Source organism: Alosa alosa, chromosome 4, assembly GCF_017589495.1.
Source record: "Alosa alosa isolate M-15738 ecotype Scorff River chromosome 4, AALO_Geno_1.1, whole genome shotgun sequence".
Classification (NCBI taxonomy): Eukaryota; Metazoa; Chordata; class Actinopteri; order Clupeiformes; family Clupeidae; genus Alosa; species Alosa alosa.
The window spans coordinates 35,870,655-35,890,805 of NC_063192.1; the positions used below are offsets into that span (position 1 = coordinate 35,870,655).

The 20,151-nt window shown below is 46.1% G+C and overlaps 1 protein-coding gene and 1 long non-coding RNA gene across 11 annotated transcripts in view; one reads left to right on the forward strand and one right to left on the reverse strand.

Annotated features, from left to right (window-relative positions):
* Positions 1-15,570, reverse strand: part of rapgef3 (Rap guanine nucleotide exchange factor (GEF) 3) — a 47,064-nt gene extending 31,494 nt beyond the window's left edge. For 3 of the 10 annotated variants that reach the window (XM_048241744.1, XM_048241745.1, XM_048241743.1), the window contains exons 1-2: positions 11,726-11,987; positions 8,768-8,853 (exon numbers count right to left, since the gene is read on the reverse strand). In XM_048241744.1, coding sequence (XP_048097701.1) covers positions 8,768-8,853; positions 11,726-11,777 — 138 coding nt within the window. In that variant the 5' untranslated portion in view covers positions 11,778-11,987. The other 7 variants (XM_048241748.1, XM_048241746.1, XM_048241749.1 and 4 more) reach the window with 6 other exon arrangements.
* Positions 12,119-14,065, forward strand: LOC125293704. Its single transcript, XR_007193407.1, has 4 exons — positions 12,119-12,223; positions 12,877-12,975; positions 13,573-13,669; positions 13,793-14,065. It is a non-coding gene; the product is annotated as an uncharacterized LOC125293704 (long non-coding RNA).
* Positions 15,571-20,151: the final 4,581 nt, after the last annotated feature.

The window sequence follows — 20,151 nt, forward strand, 5'->3', positions numbered from 1 at the left end:
TTGGGCACCGAAGTGTGAATGAGAACTGGGCTCTCGAGTGGCCAATCTCCTGCCCGCGGGGTCGGTGCCGCGCTCAAGGCCTGTGCTGGCCACCACTCCACACAATGCACAAACCACTTGGGCAAAAACTCCCTGCTGCACGAGTGGACGACTGCCACGGTTTGAATCTGTGAGTGAAGCTGGATTTCAGGAGTCTGGATGAAGTGTGTGTGTGTATGTGTGTGTGTGTGTGTGTGTGTGTGTGTGTGTCTGGATGAAGTGTAACATCTTCTGGCAAGGCCAGCATGGAGGGCAGGTGCTGTCTGCAGAACACTTGGTCTCAGACATTTGGACTCTGACATTTGTTATGCACATCTGTGTTTTTAGCAAACTTAACAGACGAGAATCAGCAAAAAATGCAATAAATCACTGAAACACCATGCACGAGCATGTCACAAATAATGAACTTTTAGGCAATGTTCGGCTAATGTTTGTGTTCTGAAATACACTCTGATGTCAATAAGACACTTTTTAATAACATTTACAATGTTCTCATCTCTCTAGGGTGGAAATAATTACTCATTTCTACTGCACATCCATACGTCTCATTTCTATATTTCTCATTTCTACTGCACATCCATAAGTCTCATTTCTATATGTCTCATTTCTGCTGCACATCCATACGTCTCATTTCTACTGCACATCCATACGTCTCATTTCTACTGCACATCCATATGTCTCATTTCTACTGCACATCCACGTCTCATTTCTATATGTCTCATTTCTTCTGCGCATCCATACGTCTCATTTCTACTGCACATCCATACGTCTCATTTCTATACGTCTAATTTCTACTGCACATCCATACGTCTCATTTGTCTCATTTCTACTGCACATCCATACGTCTCATTTCTACTGCACATCCATACGTCTCATTGTTACTGCACATCCATACGTCTCATTTGTCTCATTTCTACTACCCATCCATATGTCTAATTTCTACAGATGTGCGAACATTTGTGCTTGTTGTGTTTGTGTGACACTCTCAACCACTTCAGAGTTAAAGGACACAGGGGCCCAGGGATACCTAAGACACACACTTTAGGGGCCATAGGCTTGAGATGGACCTTTGCCTCTCTTTAACACACACACACACACACACACACACACATCCACACAGCCACCTCCACTCAGGGGCATTGAAGCGTGTGAAGGTGAGAGCTCTCCGCCCTCTCGTTCTGTTGACTGAGTAAATTTAGTAAACTGAGTAAACTGAGTAAACTGTGCCAACGTGTTCCTGCATGGTCACATGTGCCCAGGGAGCCAGAGGGTACACAATATTACTTCTGATTGGTGAGACAAAAAAACAGGCAGCGGGACATTTGGATCTTGCTGATTCGCTGCTAATTCTCAAACATGACGCACCTTAGAACAACCTCTAGCTGTGGCACTGGCCAACAGGTCAAAAAAAGCAGAAGTCCACCAGCACTGGTCTCTAAAGCACTCTTGTGTTTTTTTTCTCTATGCCAACACACTGTAAAAATAGGCACTGGACATTGGACTGTGGCCTAGACAGGGGCGTGGCATGGGGTGGTGGGGAGTACCGTGGCGTGGCGTGGCGTGGCGGTGGGCGTGGCGTGGAGTGGCGTGGCGTGGCGTGGCGTGGCGAAAGTGGCGTGGCGTGGGTGGCGCATGGCGTGGCGAGGAGTGGCGTGGCGTGGCGTGGCGTGGCCTAGACAGGGGCGTGGTGTGGCCTAGACAGGGCGCGTGGTGAGTGGCGTGGCGTGGCGTGGCGAGGTGGCGTGGCGTGGCGTGGCGTGGCGGTGGCGTGGCGGTGGCGTGTGGCGTGGCGTGGCGTGGCGTGGCGTGGCGTGGCGGTGGCGTGGCGTGGCGGAGGTGGCGTGGCGTGGCGAGGAGTGGCGTGGCGTGGCGTGGCGTGGCGTGGCGTGGCGTGGCGTGGCGAGGAGTGGCGTGGCGTGGCGGAGGTGGCGTGGCGAGGAGTGGCGTGGCGTGGCGTGGCGTGGTGGCGTGGCGAGTGGCGTGGCGTGGCGTGGCGAGGAGTGGCGTGGCGAGGAGTGGCGTGGCGTGGCGTGGCGTGGCGTGGCGTGGCGTGGCCTAGACAGGGGCGTGGCGAGGAGTGGCGTGGCGAGGAGTGGCGTGGCGAGGAGGGGCGTGGCGAGGAGTGGCGTGGCGAGGTGGCGTGGCGTGGCGTGGCGAGGAGTGGCGTGGCGTGGAGTGGAGGGGCGTGGCGGGGAGTGGCGTGGCGGCGTGGCGTGGCGTGGCGAGGGCGTGGCGGTGGCGTGGCGTGGCGTGGTGGCGTGGCGTGGCCTAGACAGGGGCGTGGCGTGGCCTAGACAGGGGCGTGGCGAGGAGTGGCGTGGCGTGGCGTGGCGTGGCGTGGCGTGGCGTGGCGTGGCGAGGAGTGGCGTGGCGTGGCCTGGACAGGGGCGTGGCGAGGAGTGGCGTGGCGAGGAGTGGCGTGGCGGCGTGGCGTGGCGTGGCGTGGCGTGGCGGGCGTGGGCGTGGCGTGGCGTGGCCTAGACAGGGGCGTGGCGAGGAGTGGCGTGGCGAGGAGTGGCGTGGCGGTGGAGTGGCGTGGCGTGGCGTGGCGTGGCGTGGCGTGGCGAGGAGTGGCGTGGCGTGGCGTGGCCTAGACAGGGGCGTGGCGTGGCGTGGCGTGGCGTGGCGTGGCGTGCCGTGGCGTGCCGTGGCGTGCCGTGGCGTGCCGTGGCGGTGGACATGCCTGACATCAACAACGTCCCTCTCATCTGTACTAGCCGCCCCTAATGACCGAATGGTATTTCGGTCTATTCCTGGTTTACCTCCCGATGTCATCGCCCACAGTGCTGGAATGCCGAGGCACTGACCCTGAGGCCCCCATCTTAAGGTCTTAGTGACCACCAGCCGCCTGGAGCCCCCCCAGACGTCCCATTCCCAATGTGGAATTAGTGCCCAGCGTGAGGCTGCTTCAAATAGACCTAGTGCTTTTGTTCTGCGCATGTTTGAAGTGGCCTTGATGAGAACGACCAGGCGGCCCAACATGACGGTCCAGGGTGACGACGTGACGTTTGAAATATTCCTGCAGTAATTAGCCAAGCTAATTGAGGTGCCAACTGGGTTTGTAACAGTAACATGACGGTGATCAACTGTGATCAACTGTGACCAACTCTGTTTGCTCAGCTTGCTCCACTCTGGTGTGTAAACTGTGAGGGCGCCTGTAATTGAATTTGAACTTGAATTTCCCCTTGGGGATCAATAAAGTATCTATCTATCTATCTATCTATCTATCTATCTATCTAATGAGCAGGCAAATGACCAGTGACCAGTAGCACTGGGAGTACACAACACAACTGACTGAGTTCTGACCATCACCAGCGCAGCCTCACATCACTGGCCCCCTACACACACTGATAGACACAGTAGCTCAGTGTCCAGTGCTGATGACTCTCCTTGTTCATGTGTGTGTGTGTGTGTGTGTGTGTGTGTGTGTGTGTGTGTGTCTCTGATTGTTTATGTGTGTGTGTGTGTGTGTGTGTGTGTCTCTGATTGTTTATGTGTGTGTGGGTGTCTCGGATTGTTTGTGTGTGAAGGGAATGTACATGCACGTGTGCGTCTGGTCAAGACAGGACAAATATAGCAGAGAATGAGAAGTGCGGTCATCTAGGTCTTCCTGTGGCTAAGGAGCTGCCCTTTCTCACTCTTCTTAGTTTACTCCAGAGTCGAGAGGAGGCCAATACACAATATGCTATTATTAACCAGGCTCCTGCAGGGGCAGAAGAACAACTCTCCGCACACTTCCGCTGCACCCACGCCCACACGGAGACAATAGCGCTGTGCGGACCACGAGCCCCCTCCCCGTGATGTGGAGCCCCATCAGTGAGCCGTGGTGTGGAGGCACATTAGTGAGCCGTGGTGTGGAGCCCCATTAGTGAGCCGTGGTGTAGAGGCACATGTTGCACTGGTGTCCCTACCCTCCCTCCACCCTCCCCCTCGTCCTCAACTCACATCTCGGCCCCTGTAGTTCCCACACACCGACACCACACTCCTCCTCAAATTCTACACTCGTTGGGCAGTCAGGAAAACAAAGCAAAAGTATGTGTGTGTGTGTGTGTGTGAGTGTAGTGGGTAGCCATGATGTTTCCAATAAATGTCATTGCCTTCCGTGCCTTTTAGCTGCTCTATGGGTAAAACTGTAGCTGCTTGCCCTGTGAGTGTATCAAGTTCATACTATAGTCAATACAAGTGAAAGTTTTCACAGAGAATTTAAAGACTCAAGGCTGGTATTCTATCATCAAGAAATATCCACAGCAGGGCAGTAATGTTGGGAACATTTAGACCATAACTTCCATAGCTTACTTTTCTCAAACTAATCTATATTGCTCGCAAACATCAGGGTTTTGAAGACACTGCTCTGGTCTGTGCGATAGAAGGAGATAAACATATCTAAGCCCCTCCCTCCTTCACTCTTACTGTCTCACAAACTTGAAGCAGACTGATTGAAGAGTGACAGCTTACCCAGCTGATGCCGCGAATAGTCTGTGTGTCCGTAGAGAAGCGGTCAGGATAAACCTGGTAGGTGTAGCTCCGAAAGAGATGCATGATTATTGCGCTGTCTTCGCCGGATTATTAGAGCATTCCGTGCCTCAGAACATTACATGGAAACAGACCCTTCTTCTGTGTAACGGGCGGTCAGATTGGTACAAGACGAGAGAAAACAATTTCCCAAAACATATTCCATCATCTGTGTTAAAAGCATCCGACATCGTGTCATCTCGGACCAGTACATCGCATTCCGATCAAGAACGTCCCTGTGCGTGCCGTCGTTACTCCCGGTCGCTTACGAGCACCTGTGGACTGTCTACTTGAGCTGTCTGCTTGTCTCGGAGTATGCTGCGCTCGAGCCCAACTCAAACAAGTCATTTAGCAAGAAATAGAGCCTGCCTTCGTGCCCACTCACCCTCCCATCCCGTGGGCGCGCCTCGCTGCTCTCCAGCTTGCGTGGTCGCACTTGTTCCGTTGCTTAGTGAGCGCAGTAATCGGTGTACTTTCACAGCGGAAGATTTATTGAGCATACTGTACTGTACATAGGCTACAGTACATAGCCTACAGGCTATATAACATGCTGTGTTGAATTTAAATTAGGATTTCAAAAGTGCCCTTCTCCTTCAAACCTTTACGGTATGTTAAATGAGTGAGCCAATGGCATAGACCTACACAAAATATTAATATTTTACTAAAATTATGATTGGGGATTGAGCTACGTGCAGGCCTATAGTTGCTTAGTGATGTGCCTTCCTTTACCGATAATTCTGTGGTGGTTTATGTTTTGCGCTGCAGACGACTACAGGAGCGGTTATCAGGGGACCCTGAACACGTGATGTTTCCAGACTAACCTAGAGGCGCTACTGGCTCCTCTGTGTCGTGTTGATTTAGGCCCTTGTAGGCTACTACCTGTGTGAAAGTTTCTTACTTAAAAGTGAGAAGTTTCTTACTTGAAAGTGAGATGTGAGATAGGCTATCTCAGAAAAGTTAGCAACCATCCAGTTAAAGGAAAGGTACATTTCAAAGGTTGTCTGTTCAGTTTCCATGACAAATGTTCACAGCTTTCAGTAAACTCAGACAGAGCATAGACAGTCCCGCAGTTCTTTCAAGTTTTTACGATATTAAAAGAATATAGCCTACTAATGTGATTTTCTGATGTAATTAAGTGTTCACGGAGAGACAGTAACACGCTAATTATATTAAGCTCTTTCTTTTCTTCTGTGTATGTGTGGGGGAGAGGAGCACAAATGTTTGAAGTGCTTTTAGCCTTAACCCTTATCTGTACACTGCAGCTGGTGGACAAACCTTGAGGAGACCTTCTGAGAGTCCTGCCTTGTTTTAACGACTTTACTTTGCAAAAAAAAAGTAGGTGAGGTGTGTGTGGTGGGGGGAGGTGTATTCAGACATGTTGATAAAAATATTACATTTGCATTACTGCACTGCTGCTGGAGTCTGAGCCAGTGCCTTACGTAAACAGGTGTATAGTGTGTCAGTACGAGTCCCTTTGTTTGTTCTGTTGGATATCTATGACCCACTTATGTCTGTATGAAGCCCACTTCCTTCAGCCTGAGGAGAGGAGGCTGATCAGACATTACAGTTTTTGCCTATTGCTTTCACACTTGGCTCATTTTGTCAAACTCTACAGACAAGCTAAATAAGACATAGCACTTGGGGATAAACAACTCACATATGCCAAAATGCAAAAATGATTATAATGCTTTATACAAAACCAGCAGTAACACACTGATGTGCTTTATACAAAACAAGGACACCTGTACTATCTGCATTGCAATTTTCTCAGAGAGTCTTATGTGAAACTCAAACATAGAAATGCTTCAGTAATCATCTTAAAGTTGTTGATTTTCTAACAACTGCAAGTTTTACAAGAGCAAAAAAAGAAGCCAAATAGAACTGTAGTAAGTGACCAATACAGTACTGTATGTTACTGATCCTGCCTTCACTTGGGTTCTGGCCACCTAGTCACCTCATCAGAAAATGTCCTCCTGGGCAAAGATAAAATATCCCCTCATGTTTGCAGCCTTGACCCGACCCCAGCTCTATGTCTCTGTGTGTCTCTTCCGTTGCTTGCAGAAGGGGTCTGCAGGCTTGTGGTTAGTGCTATACTTTTCCCTGGCACACTGAAAATAACTCTTTTAGGTTTTAGACATGGGGAGTGAATGGGCAAGTACAACACTGTACGCGGCTACTCAAAGTAAAAGTACACACTTGAACAGGTACACATTGGCTTACTTAAGGTCTATTTGAAGTGACTAAGTTTCAGACTTTTCTCTGTAAGTGTTTTCAGGTGTGTGGGTATTATCCTAACAATAACGAGAAACGATCCTGCACTAGTAGTGAACTAACTACATTATACAACACTATAGGAATGTTGTAACTATATTATACAACACTATAGGAACGTCGTAACTACATTATACAACACTGTAACGTTCTAACTTACATTTTACAACTATAGGAATGTTGTAACTATATTATACAACACTATAGGAATGTTGTAACTATATTATACAACACTATAGGAATGTTGTAACTATATTATACAACACTATAGGAATGTTGTAACTATATTATACAACACTATAGGAATGTTGTAACTATATTATACAACACTATAGGAATGTTGTAACTATATTATACAACACTATAGGAATGTTGTAACTATATTATACAACACTATAGGAATGTTGTAACTATATTATACAACACTATAGGAATGTTGTAACTATATTATACAACACTATAGGAATGTTGTAACTATATTATACAACACTATAGGAATGTTGTAACTATATTATACAACACTATAGGAATGTTGTAACTATATTATACAACACTATAGGAATGTTGTAACTATATTATACAACACTATAGGAATGTTGTAACTATATTATACAACACTATAGGAATGTTGTAACTATATTATACAACACTATAGGAATGTTGTAACTATATTATACAACACTATAGGAATGTTGTAACTATATTATACAACACTATAGGAATGTTGTAACTATATTATACAACACTATAGGAATGTTGTAACTATATTATACAACACTATAGGAATGTTGTAACTATATTATACAACACTATAGGAATGTTGTAACTATATTATACAACACTATAGGAATGTTGTAACTATATTATACAACACTATAGGAATGTTGTAACTATATTATACAACACTATAGGAATGTTGTAACTATATTATACAACACTATAGGAATGTTGTAACTATATTATACAACACTATAGGAATGTTGTAACTATATTATACAACACTATAGGAATGTTGTAACTATATTATACAACACTATAGGAATGTTGTAACTATATTATACAACACTATAGGAATGTTGTAACTATATTATACAACACTATAGGAATGTTGTAACTATATTATACAACACTATAGGAATGTTGTAACTATATTATACAACACTATAGGAATGTTGTAACTATATTATACAACACTATAGGAATGTTGTAACTATATTATACAACACTATAGGAATGTTGTAACTATATTATACAACACTATAGGAATGTTGTAACTATATTATACAACACTATAGGAATGTTGTAACTATATTATACAACACTATAGGAATGTTGTAACTATATTATACAACACTATAGGAATGTTGTAACTATATTATACAACACTATAGGAATGTTGTAACTATATTATACAACACTATAGGAATGTTGTAACTATATTATACAACACTATAGGAATGTTGTAACTATATTATACAACACTATAGGAATGTTGTTAACTATCTTCTACAACATTATAGGAATGTTGTAACTATATTATACAACACTATAGAACGTTAACTACATTATACAACACTATAATGTTGTACATTTTAACTATAAGACATTTAACTACATTATACAACACATCTGTGAATGTTGTAACTATGTATTCAACACTATATGTGTGTGTGTGTACATTGTGTGTGCGTGTGTGTGTCTGTGTGTGTGTGTGTGTGTGTGTTTGTGTGTACATTATATGTGTGTGTGTGCCAAGATGTGTGTTTGTAGAACCACAAGATGTGTGTGTGTGTGTGTGTGTGTGTGTGTGTGTGCGCACGCGCGTGTGTGTGTATATGTGCGTGCGTGTGTGTGTGTGTATATGTGTGTGTGTAGTGTGTGTACGTGTTTTGTCTGTGTGTGTGTGTGTATGTGGAGAGGGAGAGAGAGGATACGTGTTACTCACCCAAAACTCCTCTGGTGTCATCCTCCTGGGCCTCAGCAGAGATGAACTGATGCAGGGGTCTACTGAGCACATGGCAGCGGAGGAGTCTGCGGAGAACATGGAGAACACGGTCAAGAGCCACGATGAGAACACGGAGAACACAGTGACGAGTCACGATGAGAACACGGAGAACACGATGAAGAGTCACAATGAGAGAGAGAAGACAAGGCAGACTTGAGAGAGAGAGAGAAGAGAGAGAGAGAGAAGATGAGGCAGACGCAGCTCAGAGAAGAAAGCAGACACACAGGCGCTTTTTCACTTTCATGTCGGATAGCTCCCCAACATCTCGAACAGGATGTGGTTTACCCTGCGCTTACACCAGGAGCTCGTACCCACGACTATAGGCTGCAGTACACAGAGGCTGCATGGTAGCTATAGGCTACAGCAGAGCCGTATAAAGGTACCTTCATATGTTAGCGTTACATAACCAGGTACCTTTATATGTTAGCGTTACATAACCAGGTACCTTCATATGTTAGCGTTCCATAACCAGGTACCTTTATATGGCTCTGGGCAACAGTATGCAGATGCTGCAGACCTATGGTAGCCACTCTCACACCGTTGTCAGTGTTGACGAGTGTGATTTACTGTTGACCTGCTCCTCTGGTCTGTTGTCCTGCTCCTCCTCTGGTCTGTTGTCCTCCTCCTCTGGTCTGTTGTCCTGCTCCTCTGGTCTGTTGTCCTGCTCCTCTGGTCTGTTGTCTCACTCCTCTGGTCTGAGGGCCAAGCGTTGCGTAATCACTGTTCTGATCCTGAGCATTGTCTCTGGCGGGAAGGCAGCACTTCCTGACCAACGCATGATGGCAGAGTCCAGCACCCTCATTTCCTACATAGCCGACACTCTGGTTATGTAACGCTAACGACGCAGCTTAATAACTCTCCACATCGCATGTCATATTTACCACACCAAGGCCGTAGTCATGATGTCAACATTGGGGGAGGACCAAATCTGTTTTGCGGTCTGAGGGACCCCTAAACAGAATTTCAAAAAATTTCCTACCATGTAAAAATATTATTACAAATCACAAACAAGTTGTAAGTTAAGTCAGTCAATTAGGGTATTCCAAACTTTTTTTTTTTTTGTTATATTTTTTGGGCTTTTTGCCTTTATTCTGACAGGATAGTGAAGATAGACAGGAAGTGAGTGGGAGAGAGGGAGATGGGGTGGGATCAGGACATGACCGCAGGTCGGATTCGAACCTGGGTCCCCGTGGGCACTTGGCGCTGTAGCCTGTTGCGTGTATTCCAAACTTTTGACGGACATAGGCATGGCATGGATGGATTATGAACCCCTGATGCCCCCTCAGATAGAGGGTTCCTGAGGCCTTCTCACACAGAAGATTTTTTTAAAAATGACCCATTAAATGATGACTTCTGGTGAGTTTTGTGAAAAGAGAAGGGTGGAGAAGAAGCAACTTCACACAGAGGTTTGGGCTTCAGGGCCCCCTGAGCTCTTGGGCCCAGTAAACCCATTCAGTAAACCACATGGTGGAGGAAGTAAGTAAAAGTAAGGAAGTAAAAGTACAAATAAGCAGAGAAATATTTACTTTAGTAAAAGTACCACAATGGCAACACTTAAAGGAACCGTATGTAAGAAAAATATTTCAATTAATCATAAAATGGCCCTGATATGTCACTAGACATTAAGAAATCATGTTCATTTCAAATACTTACATATCACTGACAACAGTAGTCCAGCCAGGATATTATCATTTGTTTTGGCCTGATGCGCCACCCTCCACCTATCTACTAATCACGAAGTCAGTAGTGTTTCGCCATCCGCGTGTGCAACCTCGAGTCAGGGGGGAGGGGGAGGGGATACACCGCTCTTCAGTATTTTGAAAATGATTGCAGTACCAGTTTTGGCCACAATCTTACATATGGTTCCTTTAAGTAAAAGTAAAAAGTACCTGATTTTAAATGTAGGCCTACTGTAAGTATTAAAAGTAAAAGTACTCGCATAATGATTTATTATCTTAATATCTATAGGTCTATTCTAATAAAAATCAGTAACCTATGAGGTGTGGCATTTTAATAAAGCTAGTTTTAGGTTATACTAGGCTAGATAGTTTTAAGCTGATGTAATTGTGCTTACCATCCGTGGCCAAGTTTACATTCTGACTAACAATTCTGGGGACTAATTCTGGTTATCTAGTGTGATCTGCTGAGTTAAGTATCATTCAGCAAAACACGAGAGCCTGAAGTTTATGGAGGTAGACAAGGGAAACATCTGGTGGATCTTAATGCCAATTCTGCTGGTCCAGATTGAACAGAAAAGTTGTTGAGAAGGTGTCTTTATGATGAGGTTCAGTTTCACTTGCGCAGACTGCTCTAGAACCCTCTCCTCCTCCTCTCCTCTTCCTCCTCTTTCTCTCCTCCTCCCCCTCCTCCTCCTCTCGTCTCTCTGTCTGTCTCCCTCCACAGGTGCGATCCCAGAAGGGAGTGCAGGCTGCTTCGGGTCGCTCTGGTGAATCCCATGGAAGGTGTTTTCACTCGCAGGACTCCCACAGCAAACCCAGTATCCCACCCAGAAAACACAAACAGCCTAATATAATATAGCATCCCCAAACAGCCCAATATAGCATCCACAAACAGCCCAAAATAGCATCCACAAACAGCCGTGCCTAATATAGCATCTAGTGAAGGCAAAAGCAACCTTTTAACAGCAAAACAGCCACTAGGCATGGCATGCTTCATGTGCCCCTGCTGCGCATGGCATGCTTCATGTGCCACAGTTAATCACACCCTCCTGGGAAGTTATCCGATAAACAGTGTTCACACTTACTTTCACACACTGACAAAAAACATCTGTACTCATAGGACAACATTACCACTGAGATACCAACACATTTAAAGACAAAATAATGTCTCACTTGTATACACACACACACACACACACACACAAGCTCAGCCTCTTACCAACATTGACCTTCCTATGCACAAAGAGGTTCCGCTGTAAGAGAGCGTACATGTCTGGGGCTTTCTGTCTGACGGAAGACAAGAGAACCGCCGCTTGCTGCCAAAGTTCTAATGCTGTCAACACAGGGCTGGTCTGCTGTTCTGCCGTTTTTGACTCCGGTTGTTCTAATGCTGCTAACGCAGGGATGTTCTGCTGTGTTCTGCTAACGCAGGGATGTTCTGCTGTGTTCTGCTAACGCAGGGATGTTCTGCTGTGTTCTGCTAACGCAGGGATGTTCTGCTGTTCCGCCGTCTTTGACTCTGGCTGCTCTAAAGCTCCTCGGGCCGCTCGGCGGGCCAGTCAGCTGGCTGCTCAGAGCTGAGGAATCTTGTTCTCCTGCTTTTACGACGTAATGCTGGGGAATGTCAACACGGCAGGTTTCCCTTCGATAAGGCATCGTGTGGAGGTGGCAGATAGGATCGTGGGGATCAGCTGTTGTCTCGCAGGGCCATTTTCAGGTGATTCACTAAAAAAACAAATGTTGTGTGTTTTGTTTTGTTTGTTTTGTTCTTTGAGATTTAATACTTTTGTTTTTTTTCATTGGGTTGGACGTAATTTGTTGGGTTTATCATCCCATTAAGCTTCATTCCATTCTTCTGACCACATGTCTTTTGTACTCCTGACACTGTCTATAAAAAGCTTAATTGAGTCAATTAAACCACACCTCTAACTTAAACAATACAAATGACAGAAGTATTGGAGTCTTAGACGGTTCAGATCCGGAGAGGAAGCTCAATCAGCCTAATCACTCAGATCTACTCCTGCTCCATGCAGCGTCCCCAGCCCATGTGGGCCCAAGGCCTCTCCTGCTCTGGCTGTGGGCGTCTCTTAAAATGAATGTGTTGTCCCTATCTGGACACAGAGATGGGTTAAAAGCAACACATGTTGTGTTGTCCCTATCTGGACACAGAGATGTGTTAAAAAGCAACACATGTTGTGTTGTTTTCAACGCCCAAGTTATTTTCAACACATATTGTGTAACAAATAAAAAAAAGGAAACAACACAAGCCATGTTGTCCTTATCTGGACAAAGAGATGTAAAAAAAAGCAACACTTTTTTGTGTTGTTTTCAACGCAAGTTGTGTTGTTTTTAACACAAGTTGTGTTATAGGAACTCAAGCCATGCTGTCCCTATCTGGACACAGAGATGTAACAACGCAAGTTATTTTCAACACAAGGAGTGCCTGTCTGGACACACATTCGTTTTACAGTAAGAGTACCTGCTTTGACACCCACTGCTGCTGTGTACACGGTGCAGGTACAGCACTGCCATCTACTGGCCACAATGGTACATAGCTGCCAAGTGCATGAAGCAGTTACTGTAAACAAATGGCCCCGAGCTCAGTCACAAGACCTCATCCTGTCTATCCATGGCTTGACTCAACTTAGGAGGATTGTTCTGTTATTCACACAAACCTTTATCTTTGCTCAGCTAAAAAACACCTGGACAACACCAGTACACAAATTACCTCACCTAAAATGACTGGTCCTAAAGGATATAGGAAAGGGTGTGTGTGTGTGTGTGTGTGTGTGAATTGTACCTGAGGAGAAAGAGAGAGAATGTTGTTATGTAGTTATGCATGTTATGTGAATGTTATTGTTAAGTATTAATGTCAGAAAGTCTTCTGTGTGTGGGGCACAGACAATAATTCATCACTGTGGTAAAGTGAAATGGAATTGGTTGTTTGTGTGTGTGTGTGTGTGTGTGTCTTTGTGTGTATCTCTGTGTGTGTGTCTTTGTGTGTGTGTGTGTGTCTGTATCTCTGTGTGTATCTGTGTGTGTGTGTGACACTGATATTCCTCTGAGAGAGGGAGTGGAGTTTCCTGCAGAACATCCCCTCCCTTTAGAATCCTGCTGTCTGGCTGCCCGGTGTTTATGTCCAGACTCTCACTCATCAGTGTCAGTATGTGTTTTATACACCACACGCACGACGCACGCACGCACGCACAGAAGGCTTTCTGACATTAATACTAAACATTGTCTAGTTTTGCCATATTACATAACAACTCTCTCTCTCTCTCCTCAGGGATGGTCAACATGAATCCTTCCCTTGTGTCTGTTCCTCTGTCAGCTAGAGCAGCTCTTCCTTCCTGACCAGTGTTTCAGCTGGTTAATGGCCAGGGCGAGGGCCAGTGTTTCAGCTGGTTAATGGCCAGGGCGAGGCTCTATGTATTTGACCCCTGTGCTCTCTTTCCTGGACAAGCTGTATGAAGAGAGGAAGAGGGAGGCCAGAGTGCTGAAGGGGTCCAGGAGGGACCAGACACACACACACACACACACACACACACACACACACACAATCAGGATCCAGGAGGGACCAGACACACACACACACACACACAATCAGGATCCAGGAGGGAACAGGCACACTCACACACACACACACACACACACACACACACACACACACACACACACACAATCAGGATCCAGGAGGGACCAGACACACACACACACACACACACACACACACACACACACACAATCAGGATCCAGGAGGGACCAGACACACACACACACACACACACACACAATCAGGATCCAGGAGGGAACAGGCACACACACACACACACACACACAATCAGGATCCAGGAGGGACCAGACACACACACACACACACACACACACAATCAGGATCCAGGAGGGAACAGGCGCACTCACACACACACACACACACACACACACACACACACACACACACACACACACACACACACACACACACACACACACACACAATCAGAATCCATCTACAGGCCAACACACTCACGCTCACGCTCATGTCACACAGGCTGACGACATTTGAAAATATTGGTTTTGCAAACAATGTTGCAACACGTTGCATTTACCACAAGCACTCACACACATGCACTCACACACATGCACTCACACACACACACACACACAAACATACACACACACACACACACACACACACACACACACACACACACACACACACACACACATATACACACTCACACACATACACACACACATATACACACTCACACACACACACACACACACACATACACACAAACACACACACACACACACACACTCACATTCACACTCACACACACACACACACAACGTACAGCGGTGTTATTTGTAACACAGAAGGCTGGAGAATGTGTTGACTACAGTGTCTCCTTACACAACCAGTTAACGTCACTAAGTTCATTAACCATGTGATTTGACCTTTACAATAACGTCACTAAGTTCATTAACTATGTGATTTGACCTTTACAAATTTAAAATGACTCGACAACCCTGTTCGCTCTGATTAGTTCATATACCAATTTAGGTTGTGACAACCTCACCACAAACACGACAAATGTGACATTCCTCTTGAGTTGCTGCTCTGTTCCTTAGTCCCCATATGATGCCAAAACGTCAGGTTGAAAGACACTTTATGTTAAGAAATGTAAACAGAAGTAGAAAGCACTATTATTCACTGAATGGAAATGACATCAAAAGAAAGACGCTGGGATGGTTTGTCTCAAAACTGTTAGCAGCATAACACAGTTTGGATGTTGCCAGTGCGGTATATTCCTTCCTGCCCACAGATAAATTGGACTTACTCTATACTCTTCTGAATAGTCTCCAGTTCACTCCTCTCAGCTGGTGATCTCCCTCTCGGTCTGAGGTCTTTTTGTCCGTTCAACATCTGACTTTGGCGTTCTTCTGTGTGTTTGATTTGGAGTGAGTGTGTGTGAGTGTTCAAGTCCCATGCTTCCTGTTACTCTGATTGGCTCAGAGGTGCCCTGGAGCAGTGGGTGTGTGGTGGTGGTTGTGTGTGTGTGTGTGTGGGTGTGTGTGAGTGTGTGTGGGTGTGTGAGTGTGTGTGTGTGTGTGTGTGTGTGTGTGTGTGTGTGTGTGTGTGTGTGTGTGTGTGTGTGTGTGAGTGTGTGTGTGTGTGTGGGGTGTGTGTGTGTAAGTGTGTGTGTGAGTGTCTGTGTTTACTGAAACAGAGAAGAGTTGAACTGAAGTGAAGAACTATACGCTCAAGGCCAGAAGTGCAGCTAGTGCAGCTAATTCTCTATTTTTTCCACATTGGTTCTTCACCTCATTTGTTTACTTTGCTTTGGCCTTTCCACTGTCCCTTCTGTCCCCAATTCCTCTGTCCCTCCTCTCTTCTCTCTTCTGTCCCTCCTCTCTTCTCTCTTCTGTCCCTCCTCTTCTGTCCCTCCTCTCTTCTCTCTTCTATCCCTCCTCTCTTCTCTCTTCTGTCCCTCCTCTCTTCTGTCCCTCCTCTCTTCTCTCTTCTGTCCCTCCTCTCTTCTCTCTTCTGTCCCTCCTCTCTTCTTTCTTCTGTCCCTCCTCTCTTCTCTCTTCTGTCCCTCCTCTCTTCTGTCCCTCCTCTCTTCTCTCTTCTGTCCCTCCTCTCTTCTGTCCCTCCTCTCTTCTCTCTTCTGTCCCTCCTCTCTTCTGTCCCTCCTCTCTTCTTTCTTCTGTCCCTCCTCTTCTGTCCCTCCTCTCTTCTCTCTTCTGTCCCTCCTCTCTTCTGTCCCTCCTCTCTTCTCTCTTCTGTCCCTCCTCTCTGTCCCTCCTCTCTTCTCTCTTCTGTCCCTCCTCTCTTCTCTCTTCTGTCCCTCCTCTCTGTCCCTCCTCTCTTCTCTCTTCTGTCCCTCCTCTCTTCTGTCCCTCCTCTCTTCTCTCTTCTGTCCCTCCTTTGAGTGTACTGACTGGAGTGTGCTACAGAATGGAGAGGACTTAGAGGAGGTCACACAGAGCACAACTGACTACCTGAATTTCTGTATGGACATTGTTGTTCCCACCAGAACTGTACGCTGCTTTCCCAATAACAAGCCTTGGATAACCAGCAATGTCAAGACCCTTAACAGGAAAAAGATGGCGTTCAGAGAGGGGGACATGGCAGAGCTGAGGCGCGTGCAAGGGGAACTCAAAGTCAAGCTGAAGGAGGCTAAGGAGGACTACAGAAGGAAGGTGGAACAGAAGTTGCAGGAAAACAACATGAAGGAGTCATGGGACGGCCTAAAAATCGCAACTGGCCTGAAGAAGAGCAGCAGCTCTGTGGAGGGGGACCTGGACAGGACGACCAGTTGAACCACTTCAACAGGTTTGACTGTCCTGCTCCAGCTCCAATGGCGGTGGTCTGTCCACCACCCCCTGCAGACTCAGACACTGCTCTTGTTTGCGTGCCTGCCCTACCCCCACCTCCCAGCCTCCCAGTCTCTCCAGCTCTGCATTCTGGTGACACCCAACGACCTAAGCCACCAACACCTCACGCCCAACGACCTAAACCATCACCTCACGCCCTGCCCCCGCCTGACGCCTCCTTGCCTGTGCCTGATGAGGCGTTCACGACTCTGGCAGCCTTGGTAGGGACATCAAGGAGGTGGTCATCCCCCAGCCCCCACCCCCCCTCAATACCAGTGCAACACTCACCTCCACCATCACAGGCTATCGTACCACCACCATCACTGGATATTGCACCCGTCCCCCACACGGCGATCACGAACAATGAGGCGACAACGACCTCAGTCAACAGCCATCAGACACACAGATCCCAGATGCACCCCTCCCCCTCCCCTCCCCTTACACCCCCCATCGTCATAGGAAAACAAGTGAGCGCTAAACTAAAGAAACTAAACACGAGAAAGGCAGCAGGGCCTGACAGACTGTGTCCAAGGCTACTCAAGGCCTGTGCTGCGGAGCTGAGGGAGCCACTGAAGCACATCTTCAATCTAAGTCTACGCCTTGGACCAACACTGTGGAAGACATCATGTCTCACCCCTGTCCCTAAAAAGCCACATCCTAGTGAGCTTAATGACTACAGACCTGTCGCTCTAACATCGATAGAGATAGATAGATAGATAGATACTTTATTGATCCCCAAGGGGAAATTCATCACATCACATGTGATGAAGACAATGCAGCGACTGGTCTTAGGTATGCTCAGACCCCAGGTACGCCATGCACTAGACCCGTTACAGTTTGCATACCAGGAGAAAGTGGGCGTGGACGATGCCATCACTTATCTTCTACACAGGACACATTCTCACCTGGACAAGGGGAAAAGTGCTGTGAGAATCATGTTCTTTGATTTCTCAAGTGCTTTTAACACCATCCAACCCCTCAGACTGGGAGACAAGCTCTTGCAGATGGGTGTGGATGCTCACCTGGTAACCTGGATCACAGATTACCTGACGGAGCGACCACAGTTCGTCAGACTGAAGAACTGTCTCTCTGACACTGTGATCAGCAGCACCGGAGTGCCACAGGGAACTGTGCTTTCTCCAGTCCTGTTCACCTGCTACAACACTGAGTCATGCCACATGCAGAAGTTTTCTGACAATACTGCAATTGTGGGGTGTATCAGGGACGAGCAAGAGGAGGAGTACAGGAGCCTGGTGGAGGACTTTGTGCAGTGGTGCAAACTCAATCACCTTCAACTTAACACTTCAAAGACCAAGGAGATGGTGGTGGATTTCCGCAGGTCTAAGCCCGCTCTGCTACCAGTCTCCATTGATGAGGTCAATGTCGAGGTGGTAAGCACCTACAAGTATCTGGGTCTCCACTTGGACAATAAACTGGACTGGTCAGCCAACACTGATGCACTCTACAAGAAAGGGCAGAGCAGGCTGTACTTCCTGAGGAGGCTGCGCTCCTTCAATGTGTGCAGCAAGCTCCTCAGGATGTTCTACCAGTCTGTTGTTGCCAGCGCCCTCTTCTATGCAGTGGTATGCTGGGGAGGAAGCACAAAGAAGAAGGATGTGGGGCGACTTGACAGGCTGGTAAGGAAAGCTGGCTTTGTAGTGGGAGCTGAACTGGAGTGCATCACTTCACTATCTGACAAAAGGACCCTGAACAAACTGATCAACATCTTGGACAATGAGTGTCATCCACTCCACAGCACTATTGTTAAGCATAAGAGCCTGATCAGCTGGAGACTTCGCTCACTGCCTTGCACAACAGACAGACTGAGGAAGTCATTTGTCCCCAGGGCCATTGAACTGTTTAATGCATCACTTAAGGGAAGAGGAGAAATAGACTTCTCCACATAGTCTGTCTGCCTCTTCACCACCTCCATGTCTTGAACTGTCTGTCCACTAGCCACTTTACCATTGTCTTCTGCCTCACTGTTTGCGTGCTTTATTAGCACATATGCACAACCCCTCCCTCCATGCCACAGCCGAACTGTGACCACACTTTTACCTTTCTTAATATAGTTATTTATACATAGATATATAGACTTTATTCTTGCACTGTTGCACTGTTTGACTTACTCATTTGCACCATCACCATGACACTCCTTCACAAAGAGCACCTTATGCACAGAGGACACAGGCTCAATCCCTGCTTCAGTCATTGCAAGCGCATCTGATTGATTAATCACCCACTATGTGGATACTGTTTTTTAGAATTTATTTAGATTAAGTTTTATTTAGTATAATTTGTATTTTAGTATATTTAGTATATTCTTTATCTTCTACAGTCCTTATTGCTTAGTTGTGTTTTTTTTATATTATATACTTTTAATTACTTTTTCTGCTGTTAGTGAATGTGTGTGTGTATGTCTGTATGCTACTGTGACCTTGAATTTCCCCTAGGGATCAATAAAGTATCTATCTATCTATCTATCTATCTATCTATCTATCTATCTATCTATCCTCTCTTCTGTCCCTTCTTTCTGGAACTGTATTCTGGCACTGTTTTCCTTTAGCCTATGATTTGTCGTCATCATCATCATCATCATCATCATCATCATCTTTCCTGTCTGTTTGGTGTCCTCTATACCCACATTCTCTCCACTCCACATCCCTCTGTTCCTCTGTCTTGCGGTCCCTTGTTCTCTTTACATATCTTAGGGCCTTAACATCAGCAACACCACGACATATATTTGTTACAGCCTTAACATCAGCAACATCACTACATATCTTAGGGCCTTAACATCAGCAACACCACAACATATATTTGTTCTATAGGGCCTTAACAGCAACACCACGACATATATTTGTTACAGCCTTAACATCAGCAACATCACTACATATCTTAGGGCCTTAACATCAGCAACACCACGACATATATTTGTTACAGCCTTAACATCAGCAACATCACTACATATCTTAGGGCCTTAACATCAGCAACACCACGACATATATTTGTTACAGCCTTAACATCAGCAACATCACTACATATCTTAGGGCCTTAACATCAGCAACACCACAACATATATTTGTTCTATAGGGCCTTAACAGCAACACCACAACATATATTTGTTCTATAGGGCTTTAACATCAGCAACACCACTACATATCTTTGTTATAGGGCCTTAACATCAGCAACACCACTACATGTGCAATTTGTTACAAAACAAATGTGTGTCTGTAGCTTACTGTGTTTGTGAATGCATAT